Here is a 14334-nt window from a genome sequence, read left to right on the forward strand (position 1 = left end):
TAAGTTTTTTTGAAATATCAGTTTAAGGGAATACTTTAGCTCCCCTAATTCTGACACTTCTATTGAACCAGTAGGTTGCTCTCCTGCACATACTCCGACTCCTTTTAGAAGCATGAGTTATTTTATACATCCAGCCAATCGCAATCACTCTATCGAGACATATTGCAGACTTGTGGAAAATTATGTTGGACATCTCCTTAAGAATAAACAGGGGTCCAAATCTTTCCATAATTTACCTAAGGATGAAAAACAAGCTTTGCTTGATTTACAATTCGATACGTCAGTCCTTATTTGTCCTGCTGATAAGGGTGGGTCGGTTGTACTCATGGATAGGACAGTTTATGTGCATGAGTGTCATAGACAGCTGCTTATACAAGAAACTCAGAAGTGACCACACTTCCCAATTTCAGAATACTATCTTTACTGTCCTAGATGGGTATTTAAGTTCTGGTCAGATTAACCAAAAAAGAACATGAATTTTTGGCTATTCAACACCCTAAAATTGCCACTTTCTATAACTTTGCCAAAATTACACAAGAATGTTACACAACCTCCAGGGCGCCCTATTGTAGCGGGCATTGATGCAGTAACGGCCCCTCTATATACTTTTGTTGACTTTTTTATTAGACCACTCGCAGAACAGCTCCCCTCCTTTGTAAAGGACACCAGCAGTATGATCTCTATCATTGAATCTCTTGATCCTCTCCCTGAGAATACCTTGTTAGTTACTTTTGATGTTGAGTCGTTATACACAAATATTCCACACGAGGGCGGTATTGAAGCTATGGAACATTTGTTTCTGCAACGTGACCCTAATGAACAGTGGCTGAAATATTACTCACGCATAACTATTTCATGTTTCTATATGATTTCTTTATTCAGACGAAAGGTACTGCTTATGGGATCCCCCATGGATCCTAACTATGCTAATTTGTATGTGGATTACAGTCTATTTTCAATCCTCTCAAAAATGTTTTCTTGCCTCACATTATTTGGAAACAGTATATTGATGATATTTTTGTTCTATGGAGGGGTGATGCAAAACAGCTCCAGGCATTCCATGCTTTTCTTAACTCCTGTTCGGATCATTTGAGATTTACTATGCAATCTGACACATGTCAAATCAGTTTTCTTGATCTTCTGATCTTGTGTGAAGATAATGTTCTATACACTGATCTTTACAAGAAGCCTACTGATCGTGACAGTTTGTTGAGGGCTGATAGTTGTCACCCACTTCCCTTGAAAAATTGTTTGCCCTACAGCCAATTCTGTCGAATCAAAAGAATTTGCAAAAAACAATCAGATTTCCACAGAAATATGGCTGAGACGCAAAGAAAGTTCAAGGAGAGGGGCTACAAGAATGATCAGATTAATATTGCCATTGAGAAAATTCAAAACAAAACGAGACATGACCTTTTTCAAGGTCAGTCTCGCAAAAAGACGCATTCTTGTGTTCTAACTACCCGCTATTCAAAGTGCTCTGAACAAATTAAGGGAATTGTTCACAAACATTGGCACATCCTAAAATCCGATGATAGTCTCGGTAATGTGTTTTCGGACCTTCCCTTGGTCGTATTCTCGGGGGGCAGAAATCTCAGAGACCAATTGGTACACTCTGATTTAGCACCCCAAGATATTCCTGAACAACGTCTATTTGCGCCCCTACTGGATGGGAATTACATATGTAATGGCTGTGCTCAATGCAATGGCACTTATAAATGTAGATCTGTCACCCACAAACACCCACAAACAGGGAAATCGATCCCAATCAAAGGTGTTATTACGTGCTCCACTAAGGCAGTTATTTATCTTATAACTTGTCCTTGTGGTAAAAATGATGTAGGTAAAACAAAGCGCGAATTAAAAGTACGTATCTCAGAGCATCGTAGCACCATTAGGTGTAAAAACTTTACTTATCCAGTTGCGGCCCACTTCTTGGAGGCAGGCCACTCGATTTTGTCTCTGCGTTATATTGGCATCGAACATGTCACCCTCCCTAGGAGAGGGGTGACCTTGATAATTTATTGTTAAAACGAGAGGCTGCCTGGATCTTTAACTTAAAGACCCTTGCGCCCTTCGGTCTCAACGTAGACTTTGATCTGAAGCCATTCTTGTGATTATTGTGACTTTGCCATTGTAATTGTTTGTAAGCTTGTGTAGTCAAATTAATCTATGATCGTATGCTATCCATTTGTTGTTTGTATGCTGTTATTTGTATGACATTTTAATATTTGGTAATTACACTTTTGCATCTGAGCTCCTAGAGTGTGCGGCTCTCTTTTATTTTCAAGGCTCGTGTCACTGGGTAGTTCTCGGCTGTGCTACCCTTTGTAGTCTAATAGTTTGCAAGCCCTGCCACATCCGACGAAAGTCAGAGTCAGCATAGTACGATTCGATCTTGCATTGGCGCTTTGCCTGTTTGATGGTTCGTCGGAGGGCATAGCGGGATTTCTTATAAGCTTCTGGGTTAGAGTCCCGCTCCTTGAAAGCTGCCGCTCTACCCTTTAGCTCAGTGCGGATGTTGCCTGTAATCCATGGCTTCTGGTTGGGGTATGTACGTACAAACACTGTGGGGACAACGTCATCGATGCATTTATTGACGAAGCCAGTGACTGATGTGGTGTACTCCTCAATGCCATCGGAAGAATCCCGGAACATATAGTCTCTGCTAGCAAAATTGTCCTGTAGCTTAGCATCTGTTTCATCTGATTTTTTTTTTTATTGACCGAGTCACTGGTGCTTCCTGCTTTTATTTTTGCTTGTAAGCAGGAATCAGGAGGATATAATTATGGTCAGATTTGTCAAATGGAGGGTGAGGGAGAGCTTTATACATGTCTCTGTGTGGAGTAAATGTGGTCTAGAGGTTTTTTTCCCTGTGTTTGCACACTTAACATGCTGGTAGAGATTTGGTAAAACAGATTTAAGTTTCCCTGCATTAACCTGCTGAGTGTAGGGGGCAGTATTTTGATGTTTGGATAAAAAACATACCCAAATGAAACTGCCTATTTCTCAGGCCCAGAATCTAGAATATGTATATAATTGTTAGATTAGCAAATAAAACACTCTAAAGTTTCCAAAACTGTCAAAATATTGTCTGTGAGTATAACAGAACTGATATTGCAGGCGAAAACCTGCGGAAAATCCAACCCGGAAGTGCTGTTTTTCCTGAAAGCTCTCTGTTCCATTGCCTGCCTTTGCTCCATTTAAAGAGATATCAACCAACCAGATTCATTTTCCTTTGGGTTCCACATGTTGTGAACAGTCTTTAGACATAGTTTCAGGCTTTTATTTTGAAAAATGAGCGAGAAAGATCACATCGCGTCATTGGATGGCTGGGTGCCAGCAGCGTTTTGAATGCGCAACAGCTTGGAGCAGACATTTTCTCTCTCTCTCCTATTGAAGAAGCTACAGTCCGGGTGAAATATTATCGATTATGTATTGTAAAAACAACCTAAGGATTGATTATAAAAAACATTTGACATGTTTCTACGAACTTTACAGATACTATTTGGAATTTTCGTCTGCCCCGTCGTGACCACTCGAGCGTGTGGATTTCTGAACAAAAACATCCGAAGATCATCAAAGGTAAGTGATTCATGTTATTGCTTTTCTGACTTTCGTGACCAATCTACTTGGCTGCTAGCTGTTTGTAATGTTTTGTCTGCTGAGAGAGATGTCCTTACATAAACACTTGGTATGCTTTCGCCGAAAAGCTTTTTTGAAATCTGACACGCCAGGTGGATTAACAAGCTAAACTGCGTAACTGTGTTTTGCTATATTGCACTTGTGATTTTATGAAAATTAAATATTTTTAGTTTTTGGCGCTCTGCAATTCAGCGGATGTTGACGAAAATGATCCTGCTAACGGGATGGGTGCATCAAGAAGTTAAAGTCCCCAGCCACTAGAAGTGGCAGCATCGGTTTGTGGCTGTATGTAGACAGCTACGAAAAATAGAAATGAAAACTCTCTAGGTAGATAGTCTGGTCTACAGCTTATCATGAGATGTTCTACCTCAGGCAAACAAAACCTTGATACTTCCTTAGATATTGTGCACCAGCTGTTGTTTACAAATATACAGTGCCTTGCGAAAGTATTCGGCCCCCTTGAACTTTGCGACCTTTTGCCACATTTCAGGCTTCAAACATAAAGATATAAAACTGTATTTTTTTGTGAAGAATCAACAACAAGTGGGACACAATCATGAAGTGGAACGACATTTATTGGATATTTCTAACTTTTTTAACAAATCAAAAACTGAAAAATTGGGCGTGCAAAATTATTCAGCCCCCTTAAGTTAATACTTTGTAGCGCCACCTTTTGCTGCGATTACAGCTGTAAGTCGCTTGGGGTATGTCTCTATCAGTTTTGCACATCGAGAGACTGAATTTTTTTCCCATTCCTCCTTGCAAAACAGCTCGAGCTCAGTGAGGTTGGATGGAGAGCATTTGTGAACAGCAGTTTTCAGTTCTTTCCACAGATTCTCGATTGGATTCAGGTCTGGACTTTGACTTGGCCATTCTAACACCTGGATATGTTTATTTTTGAACCATTCCATTGTAGATTTTGCTTTATGTTTTGGATCATTGTCTTGTTGGAAGACAAATCTCCGTCCCAGTCTCAGGTCTTTTGCAGACTCCATCAGGTTTTCTTCCAGAATGGTCCTGTATTTGGATCCATCCATCTTCCCATCAATTTTAACCATCTTCCCTGTCCCTGCTGAAGAAAAGCAGGCCCAAACCATGATGCTGCCACCACCATGTTTGACAGTGGGGATGGTGTGTTCAGCTGTGTTGCTTTTACGCCAAACATAACGTTTTGCATTGTTGCCAAAAAGTTCAATTTTGGTTTAATCTGACCAGAGCACCTTCTTCCACATGTTTGGTGTGTCTCCCAGGTGGCTTGTGGCAAACTTTAAACAACACTTTTTATGGATATCTTTAAGAAATGGCTTTCTTCTTGCCACTCTTCCATAAAGGCCAGATTTGTGCAATATACGACTGATTGTTGTCCTATGGACAGAGTCTCCCACCTCAGCTGTAGATCTCTGCAGTTCATCCAGAGTGATCATGGGCCTCTTGGCTGCATCTCTGATCAGTCTTCTCCTTGTATGAGCTGAAAGTTTAGAGGGACGGCCAGGTCTTGGTAGATTTGCAGTGGTCTGATACTCCTTCCATTTCAATATTATCGCTTGCACAGTGCTCCTTGGGATGTTTAAAGCTTGGGAAATCTTTTTGTGTCCAAATCCGGCTTTAAACTTCTTCACAACAGTATCTCGGACCTGCCTGGTGTGTTCCTTGTTCTTCATGATGCTCTCTGCGCTTTTGACGGACCTCTGAGACTATCACAGTGCAGGTGCATTTATACGGAGACTTGATTACACACAGGTGGATTGTATTTATCATCATTAGTCATTTAGGTCAACATTGGATCATTCAGAGATCCTCACTGAACTTCTGGAGAGAGTTTGCTGCACTGAAAGTAAAGGGGCTGAATAATTTTGCACGCCCAATTTTTCAGTTTTTGATTTGTTAAAAAAGTTTGAAATATCCAATAAATGTCGTTTCACTTCATGATTGTGTCCCACTTGTTGTTGATTCTTCACAAAAAAATACAGTTTTATATCTTTATGTTTGAAGCCTGAAATGTGGCAAAAGGTCGCAAAGTTCAAGGGGAACGAATACTTTCACAAGGCACTGTACATAGACCGCCACCCCTTGTCTTACTAGAGGCTGCTGTTCTATCCTGCCGATACAGTGTAAAACCCACCAGTTGTATGTTCTTCATGTCGTCGTTCAGCCACGACTCGGTGAAACATAAGATATTACAGCTTTTAATGTCCTGTTGTTAGTTTAATCTTGCTCATAGGGCACCAATGATATTTTTCAATGATTGCACGTTGTCCAATAGGATGAATGATAGTAGGGGTTTATTCGCTCGCCTACAAATTCTCAAAAGGCTACCCGACCGCCGCCCCCTTTTTCTCAGAAAGCAAATGACGGGGATTTGGGCCTGTTCCCGGGAAAGCAGTATATCCTTCACGTGGGACTCGTTAAAGGAAAAAGTTTCTTCCAACTCGTGGTGAGTAATCATTGTTCTGATGTCCAGATGTTATTTTCGGTCATTAGAGCCAATAGCAGGAACGGTATATACAAAATAAGTTTTAAAAAAAGTTCAAAACAACGCAAGAAAAAACAAACAAAATATCACAGTTGGTTAGGAGCACTTAAAATGTCAGCCATCCTCTCCCCTGCCATTCTTCTCCGGCATCTCTTCTTCTTATTGGTGTCCTTTAGTTGTGGTTTCTTTGCAGCAACTCAACAATGAAGGCCTGATTCTCGCAGTCTCCTCTGAACAGTTGATGTTGAAATGTGTCTGTTACTTGAACGCTGTGAAGCATTTATTTGGGCTGCAATTTCTGAGGCTGGTAAATCTAATGAACTTATCTTCTGCAGTAGCGGTAACTCTTGGTCTTCCTTTCCAGTGGCGGTCCTCATGAGAGCCAGTTTCATTATAGCGCTTGATAGTTTTTTCCACAGCACTTGAATAAACTTTCAAAGTTCTTGAAATGTTTCGGATTGACTGACCTTCATATCTTAAACTAATGATGGACTGTCGTTTCTCCACTTATTTGAGCTGTTCTTGCCATAATATGGACTTGGTCTTTAATCAAATAGGGTAATCTTCTGTATACCACCCCTAGCTTGTCACAACTGATTGGTTCAAACGCATTAAGAAGGAAAGACATTTCACAAATTAACTTTTAACAAGGCACACCTGTTAATTGAGATACATTCCAGGTGACTACCTCATGAATCTGGTTGAGAGAATGCCAAGTGTGTGCAAAGCTGTTTTCAAAGAAAAGGGTGGCTACTTAGAAGAATCTCAAATATAAAACATATTCTGATTTGTTTAACACTTTTTTGGGATACTACATGATTCCATATGTATTATTTCATAGTTTTGATGTCTTCACAATTATTCTACAATGTAGAAAATAGTACAAATAAAGAAAAACCCTGGAATGAATAGGTGTGTCCAAACTTTTGACTGGAACTGTATTTTTAAGAATTAAGCTTTATCAGACCGGCCCAGTAATTAGGGCAAATACCAGGTGGGTCATTCCTTTAGCTCAGCGCCCAGTCTAAAAAGTTTGCAAGCGTAGAGATAGATATAGGACTTGGGTGGCCAAAAGTCACTAGAGTAGTAACTGGGTGGGACTTCATATGGTTTAAGGAAGGATCACATAATTCCATAAAGGGCACAATGAGGGATCAGCTAATTAATTATACTTGTGAGCAAACATTCCATAACTGCTGGTGTCAGTAAATCGCCAACATTGATTCAAACAACACTCTCTAGGTGGCAGTATGCACCCTTCCAGTATGTTTAAAAACTCATAGAAGTAGTAGAAGAAAATGGACTACTTCAAAATGGAGATGGCCTCAATGGAACTTCCAGTGATCTTACAGACTCCATATAGAGACCCACAGTGGAGGTGTCATGATACCCATAAAATCAAGCCGTCAAACAGAGAAATGGTTCCAATTGTTTCAAAAAATCCTATGGAACCATTTCCCTATTTGACTGCCAGGTTTCATGGGTATTATGTGGTACTCTATTGGGACAGACTGAGGTGTCTTTAGATTAAGTGAAGCTGAGTGGGGAATTCCTTATTGTGCATGAAGCTCTTTCAAAAATGCATTGAAATTATTTTCATTGGCAAGAAAAAATGCAACTGTTTGATCAAGAAAATGGATTCATCCTTAACATTTTACAGGAAATTATTTGTGTTTTTCACTTGTAATTCACATTTCTTCAGAATATCTGCTAGATCCGTCATGTCTAGAAGAATACTTTCTTGCCCATTTGTGGAAACAGAACTTATTGTATCCTTTTATCCTTTTACAAAGGAGAAGAGATTAGGTTGATGATCAAAACAAATGTATAAGCATTCAGTTCTGGCAGATGATCCTGTCAGACCTGGGATTCAAACCATCAACCCTGCCCTGCTGCTGTAATATCTAAAGTCATAATTGGTACCAGTTTAGGTTCAGATGTTCGATGAGGAAAATCAAGAGAGTTAGGAAAGATTCTTGTTCTTATAATTTTTGTAACACATGTCCTGATCTCCTTGGTCCTAATACCATATATGATAGGGTGTACCAGTGGTGGGAAAAGAATGAACTGTACTGATATTAATACATTAACCTCCTTGATAACTGTGCTGTGCCTGTTGTAAATAACAGAAAAAAGGATGGCTTGCAGAGAAGTTGATGAATATGATCAAGTGGGAAGTACACATATTAAAAGCCTTCGTTCGTGACTCCTTTAAGGCTTTCAAGCAAACAATATCTTTACATATGAGAGCACAACTAACACCAAAGGTAAAACTACTAGACTTGATATGATACATATACCATACAGGTTACTCAGTGCACTTTCAAAACACGAGAGTTTAACAACTGCTTACTCATCGCAAAAAAGCTGCTGTTCCTGCACAAAGGGAGCCTTGAAGCGATACACATTTGAAAATATTTATGGGAAAAAAGTATACCAAGGCTAACAACATATTCACTTTAGAAGGAGTCATAATGTTCTGATATTGAAATGGCTTAAAAATGGAGAATAACTGCTAGAATAACGTAAGCAAACGTTACATATATATTGCAGAAATATTTTTGTGCGGTGGGCCAAGAGACCAGGGCCAAGAGAACAGAAGAGGCATAACGGGTTGGGGTGTAGGGTCGTCCCAAGGATCCCACTTAGCATCTATTTGAGCACAGCTTGAAGGTAGGGAGGGCCACTCCCCTTGCTGCTCTGTAGTTATGCAGTTGACCAGCTAATATGACACAAAACATTCTGTTACAATACTTCACAATAATATTTGGGCTACAGAGAAATTATTCCAAAATGACACATATCTTGTACAGTCAATTATAGCAACTATAAGTAACAAAACACATAATTAAAAGTGACAAAAAAATTACAACCAGGTTATGTTTTAAGGTAACGAACGGCCTAGTAACTTTTTACAAGCCTGCCTGATATTAACCATCCTAATGCCATACATAATAGGATTGAAAAGTGGTGGACATATTGGAAAATAAACTAATAAAATAGTGCGAAGTATAGGTGGAAGATGTGCAGTTTCATATCTGCCTTGTAGAATCAAAAATAAACAGCCAAATAAGAAGTTCAGCAAAGAGGCTATATGTGGTGTACAGGTGTTAAATGCTTTCTGCTTCGTCTCTTTAGAAGACTTTAAACATACCTGTAGAATTCTTACATATGAGTATATGGTAGGAAATATAGTACAAGAAAAAGAGAGCGCAGTGCCAACAAGACCCCATATGTCATTCAGCGTAGTATTTGAACAGGCAAGCTTGACGACTGAGTAGTTGTCACAATACACTCTGTCTAGAATGTTACCACAAAATTGCAGTCGCAAACTCAGGGAGATAACGATGGCATTGAGGGAAAAAGAATACACTTGGGGCAGTAGAATTAAGCCACAAATGGTTTTAGGTGTCATAATATTGTTATACTGTAGAGGATAACAAATAGAGATGTACCTGTCATAGGACATAACTGCTAAATTACTAAATTCTGTTATAGCATATGTGTACAACACATAAATCTGGAGATAACAATAAAGAAGGGAAATATCATGTGTGTCAGACAGCAAGTAAAACATGAGAGCAGGAAACAAACCAGTGCTCCCATACAACTGATTAACAAACAAAGCACATAGAAACAGATACATGGGTTCATGAAGGCTTCTTTCAATACAGATAACTCCAATAAGTAAAGCATTGGCAAGAATGATGACAAAATATAAAACAGTTACTACAGCAAAGTAGAAATACTTCATTTGTCCGATATCACCGTATGCAGCAAGCCTAAAGACCTCGTAGTGAGTAGAGTTTTCCATGGTCCTGGTAGTTGGTAAAGATGTGTTGTCAATGTTTGAAGAAGAGGAGCAAATCCTCTATAGTACTGTAACTTCAATATAAGTTAAAACAATGAAATCACAAAGACCAGACGACCTAAATTGATAACATTGACCTGTTCATGTTACAGTGATACATTTTCCCATTGCTGTACTCACCAATGTAGATGGCTTTTCATTCTCCTGATAACATAATTCATAGCCTAAATCAAACAATATTATACTTTCTATCCTGCACTCATTATTTATTGCATTAAAATGCAAAATATATTGATAAAATTAATGTACTGTTTAGACAGCTCATTTTTAATCCACGATGAACTCCTGAAACTCAGCTCCTCACTTGATTCTTATATTTGTGAGATGAAAAAAAAGTGCCTGACATGGTGTGATATGCAAATAGTCCCCAATACCTGGGGAAAATTTGATATTCTCTGTCAAGGAAACCATATAGAGAAAAACAGATACAATTTTGTAACACAGGCCCTCCATGGGGCCGGTAGCCAAGTGGTTAAGAGCTTAGGGCCAGTAACATAAAGGTTACTGGTTTTAATCCCTAAACCAGTTAGGTGAAAATCTGTTGATGTGCCCTTCAGCAAGGCACTTAATCCTAATTGCTCACTCTGGATAGGAGCGTCTGCTAAATTACTTAAATTGTCTAGAAATACAGTAATTCATAAAGAGTAGTATATTAAACAGGGCATGTCTAGCCGATGTGAAATGGCTAGCTAGTGTGTGTTTCACACTCGCGTGCAATTGGAGACGTTACCCTCTCTGAGACCAAGAAGTAGTTGTTTCCCTTGCTCTGCAAGGGTTGTGGCTTTTGTTAAAACAATGTAGCCTGGTACTCTACACTGTAGAAGTATGTGACATCATTTTCACATTTTAGTCATTTAGCAGACACTCTTATCCAGAGTTATCAGGATTAAGTGCTCAAGGGAACATCGACAGAATTCTCACCTAGTTGGCTCAGGGATTCAAACCAGCAACCTTTTGGTTACTGGCCCGATGCTCTTGACCGCTAGTCTACCTACCACCCCATCACCAATGGACTGGGCAGGCTACACTCTCTAACATTTTAGCAGGAGTTTGTTTGCTATGTATTGTGCACCATGTACAATAAATAAATAGTTCCGTGAAACCAATCCAAGTCTCTGACAAAGGGACGGTTTCCTGGACCCAGAGTCTACTCCTGAACTAAACCACACTGTCAATGGAGATTCTCCATTGAGAATATATTTTATTCTAGCACCAGTCTTAACCTGGGTCCTGTATTCCAACCCTTAGTCTTGATCCCAACTGCTGTTAGGAGCCAGGTCCTGGGGGCATGGAGCAGTTTGGCATTGCTGGAACTTAGGGTGCGTGGAGGTTCATAGGGGAGAGTAGGTCTGACAGGTAGGCTGGCCCGATGACATTTAGAGCCTCGTAAACAAGGATCATTTTTAACAAATTTCTTTGAGGGACAGGTAGCCAATGGAGATCAGCAAGTGAATAAAAGGTAAATTACAATATTTCACAAATTAGCAAATGTTTTACATGTCTGATTTTCACCATCCTCACCCCCATTCATTATTACACTAAACTAAGTACACAAAACAAAAATATAAACGCAACATGTAGTGTTGGTCCCATGTTTCATTAGCTGAAATATGATCACATTTGACATGATCACTTCGAACTGAAATTTCATTATTTCATACCTGGGATATGAACTCACAACCTCTGGATTTCATGGTATATAGATTTTTTTTTTTTTTGCTGCACCACAATATGTAGTATTTCTGAAGTCCCATACATGTTCATTACTTATAATACATCTCTGCACTTAGCAAAATTTTGCCATCTGCACTGTTATTTTAGTTATCAGTGTAATGGGTGCGTGTAGGTGGCAGGGAAGTCAGGCGCAGGAGAATGAAATTGGTCGTTTAATAAAAGTTAACAAAACACACAAAAAAAATATATTTATAAAAATAATCAAAGTGGGTACAAAACCCGTCGCGCACCAACACATAACTTGCACAAACATACAATCAAACAATCACCGACAAGGACATGAGGGGAAACAGAGGGTTAAATACACAACATGGGATTGGAACCAGGTGTGATGGTAGACAAGACAAAACCAATGGAAAATGGATCAGTGATGGCTAGAAGATCGGTGACGTCGACCACTGAACATCGCTCGAACAAGGAGAGGGGCCGACTTTGGCGGAAGTCGTGACAGTACCCCCAGCCTCGCGTCGACACCGACCTCGGGGGCGACCCGAAGGACAAGGCGCAGGGTGATCCGGATGGAAACGGTGGAACTCTCGCAGCATAGAGGGATCCAACACGTCCTCCACCGGAACCCAGCATCAGGTTTCGGGTCGAGAGCCAGACCCGGTCCCCCGGGGAGAATGCCGGGGCCTCACTGCGGTGGCGGTCTGTGCCAACTTTCTGGCACAGCACGGTGCAGCACAGCATGCCGATGGTGGACAACGGCGGCATCCCATGTCTCTTCCGTGCGCCGGAACCAGTCATCCACCGCAGGAGACTCGGTCTGACTCTGATGCCAAGGAGCCAGAACCGGCTAATACGCCAATACACACTGGAAGGGAGAGAGGTTAGTTGAGGAGTGGAGCGAGTTCTGGGCCATCTCTGCCCAGGGCACGAATGCTGCCTACTCTCCCGGCCGGTCCTGGCAATAAGACCTCAGAAACCTACCCACATCCTGGTTAACTCTCTCCACCTGCCCGTTATTCTCGGGGTGAAAACCTGAGGTAAGGCTGACCGAGACCCCAGACGTTCCATGAACGCCCTCCAGACCCTCGACATGAACTGGAGACCCCGATCAGACACTATATCCTCAGGCACCCCGTAGTGCCTGAAGAGGTGAGTAAAGAGGGCCTCTGCAATCTGTAGGGCCATAGGGAGACCAGGCAAAGGGAGGAGACGACAGGACTTAGAAAAACGATCCACAACGACGGATCGTGGTGTTACCCTGTGACGGTAGAAGATTGGTTATGAAACCCACCGACAGGTGTGACCACGGCCGTTGTGGAACGGGTAAGGGTTGTAGCTTACCTCTGGTCAGGTGCCTAGGAGCATTACACTGGGCACACATCGAGCAGGAGGAAACATAAACCCTCACATCCTTAGCCAAAGTGGGCCACCAGTTCTTCCCACTAAGACAGCGCACCGTCCGGCCGATCCCAGGATGAGCAGAGGAGGGTGACTTGTGGGCCCAATAGATCAGCCAGTCGCAGACAGCAGACGGAATGCAGCTGGAGACTGAGGGGGAGCAGGCTCTGCACGTGACGCCCGCTCAATGTCCGGGTCCAGCTCCCACACTACCGGCGCCACCAAGCAAGAGGCGGGGAGTAACGGGTGAAAAACATGGCCCACCTTGCCTGGTGAGGGTTCAGTCTCCTCGCCGCCTGGATGTACTCCGGATTGCGGTGGTCAGTTCAGATGAGAAAAGGGTGTCTAGTTCCCTCAAGCCAATGTCTCCACATCTTCAAGGCCTTGACGACAGCCAACAACTCCCGGTTCCCCACGTCATAGTTTCGCTCCACCGGGCTGAGCTTCTTTGAGAAGAAGGCACAAGGGTGGAGCTTTGGTGGCGTACCCGAGCGCTGAGAGAGCACAGCTCCTATCCCAGCCTCGGACGCGTCCACCTCCACTATGAACGCCAAAAAGGGATCCGGATGGGCCAGCACGGGAGCCGATGTTAACAAAGCCCTCAGGTGACTAAAATCCCTGTCCGCCTCAGCTGTCCACTGCAAGTGCACCGGGCCCCCCTTCAGCACTGAAGTAATGGGAGCTGCTACCTGACCAAAACCCCGGATAAACCTCCGGTAGTAGTTGGCAAATCCTAAGAATCGCTGCACCTCCTTTACCGTGGTGGGAGTCGGCCAATTACGCACGGCTGCAATGCGGTCACTCTCCATCTCCAACCCTGACGTGGAAATGCGATACCCATCTCCACCCCTGATGTGGAAGCGGTCACCTGCCGCTCTACCCTCGAGTGGGTGGTCGAAGACTGCCCAGAAACGGTGGTGAATTCCTCAAACTGGTCCAACGCCGCATCTCCCTCTCTCCATATGGCGTTGGCCCACTCCAGGCCTTTCCCGGTGAGGTACGAGAAGAGGCCGGACACCCTCTCACGGTCCGATGGAGCTGGGTGGACTGTGGCCAGATAGAAGTTTAATTGAAGGAGGAACCCCTGGAAGTTGGCAACACTCCCGTCGTACTCCTGTGGCAAGGAGAGACGGATGCCACTGGGTTAAGGTGGGAAAGGTGCGCTCAGTGGAGACCCCGGTTGTGCTGGTGGAGGCGCTAGAGGACCTCCCTGTCTCTCCCAGCGGTCCATTGTCTGGACAACACGGTCCATGGCGGCACCAAG

At 42.4% G+C, this 14334-nt stretch overlaps 1 protein-coding gene across 1 annotated transcript; it reads right to left on the reverse strand.

Annotated features, from left to right (window-relative positions):
• Window positions 1–9002: 9002 nt before the first annotated feature.
• On the reverse strand, window positions 9003–9932 carry LOC110503336 (olfactory receptor 11A1-like). Its single transcript, XM_021581702.2, has one exon. It carries the CDS (start codon window positions 9930–9932, stop codon window positions 9003–9005), a length of 930 nt encoding a protein of 309 aa, XP_021437377.2.
• Between the last annotated feature and the right edge of the window lie 4402 nt (window positions 9933–14334).

Source organism: Oncorhynchus mykiss, chromosome 24, assembly GCF_013265735.2.
Source record: "Oncorhynchus mykiss isolate Arlee chromosome 24, USDA_OmykA_1.1, whole genome shotgun sequence".
In the NCBI taxonomy this organism is placed as follows: domain Eukaryota; kingdom Metazoa; phylum Chordata; class Actinopteri; order Salmoniformes; family Salmonidae; genus Oncorhynchus; species Oncorhynchus mykiss.

What these genes read in the sequence shown, in the direction of transcription:
- LOC110503336 (XM_021581702.2), bottom strand. Translation starts at nt 9,932, where the DNA reads ATGGAAAACTCTACTCACTACGAGGTCTTTAGGCTTGCTGCATACGGT.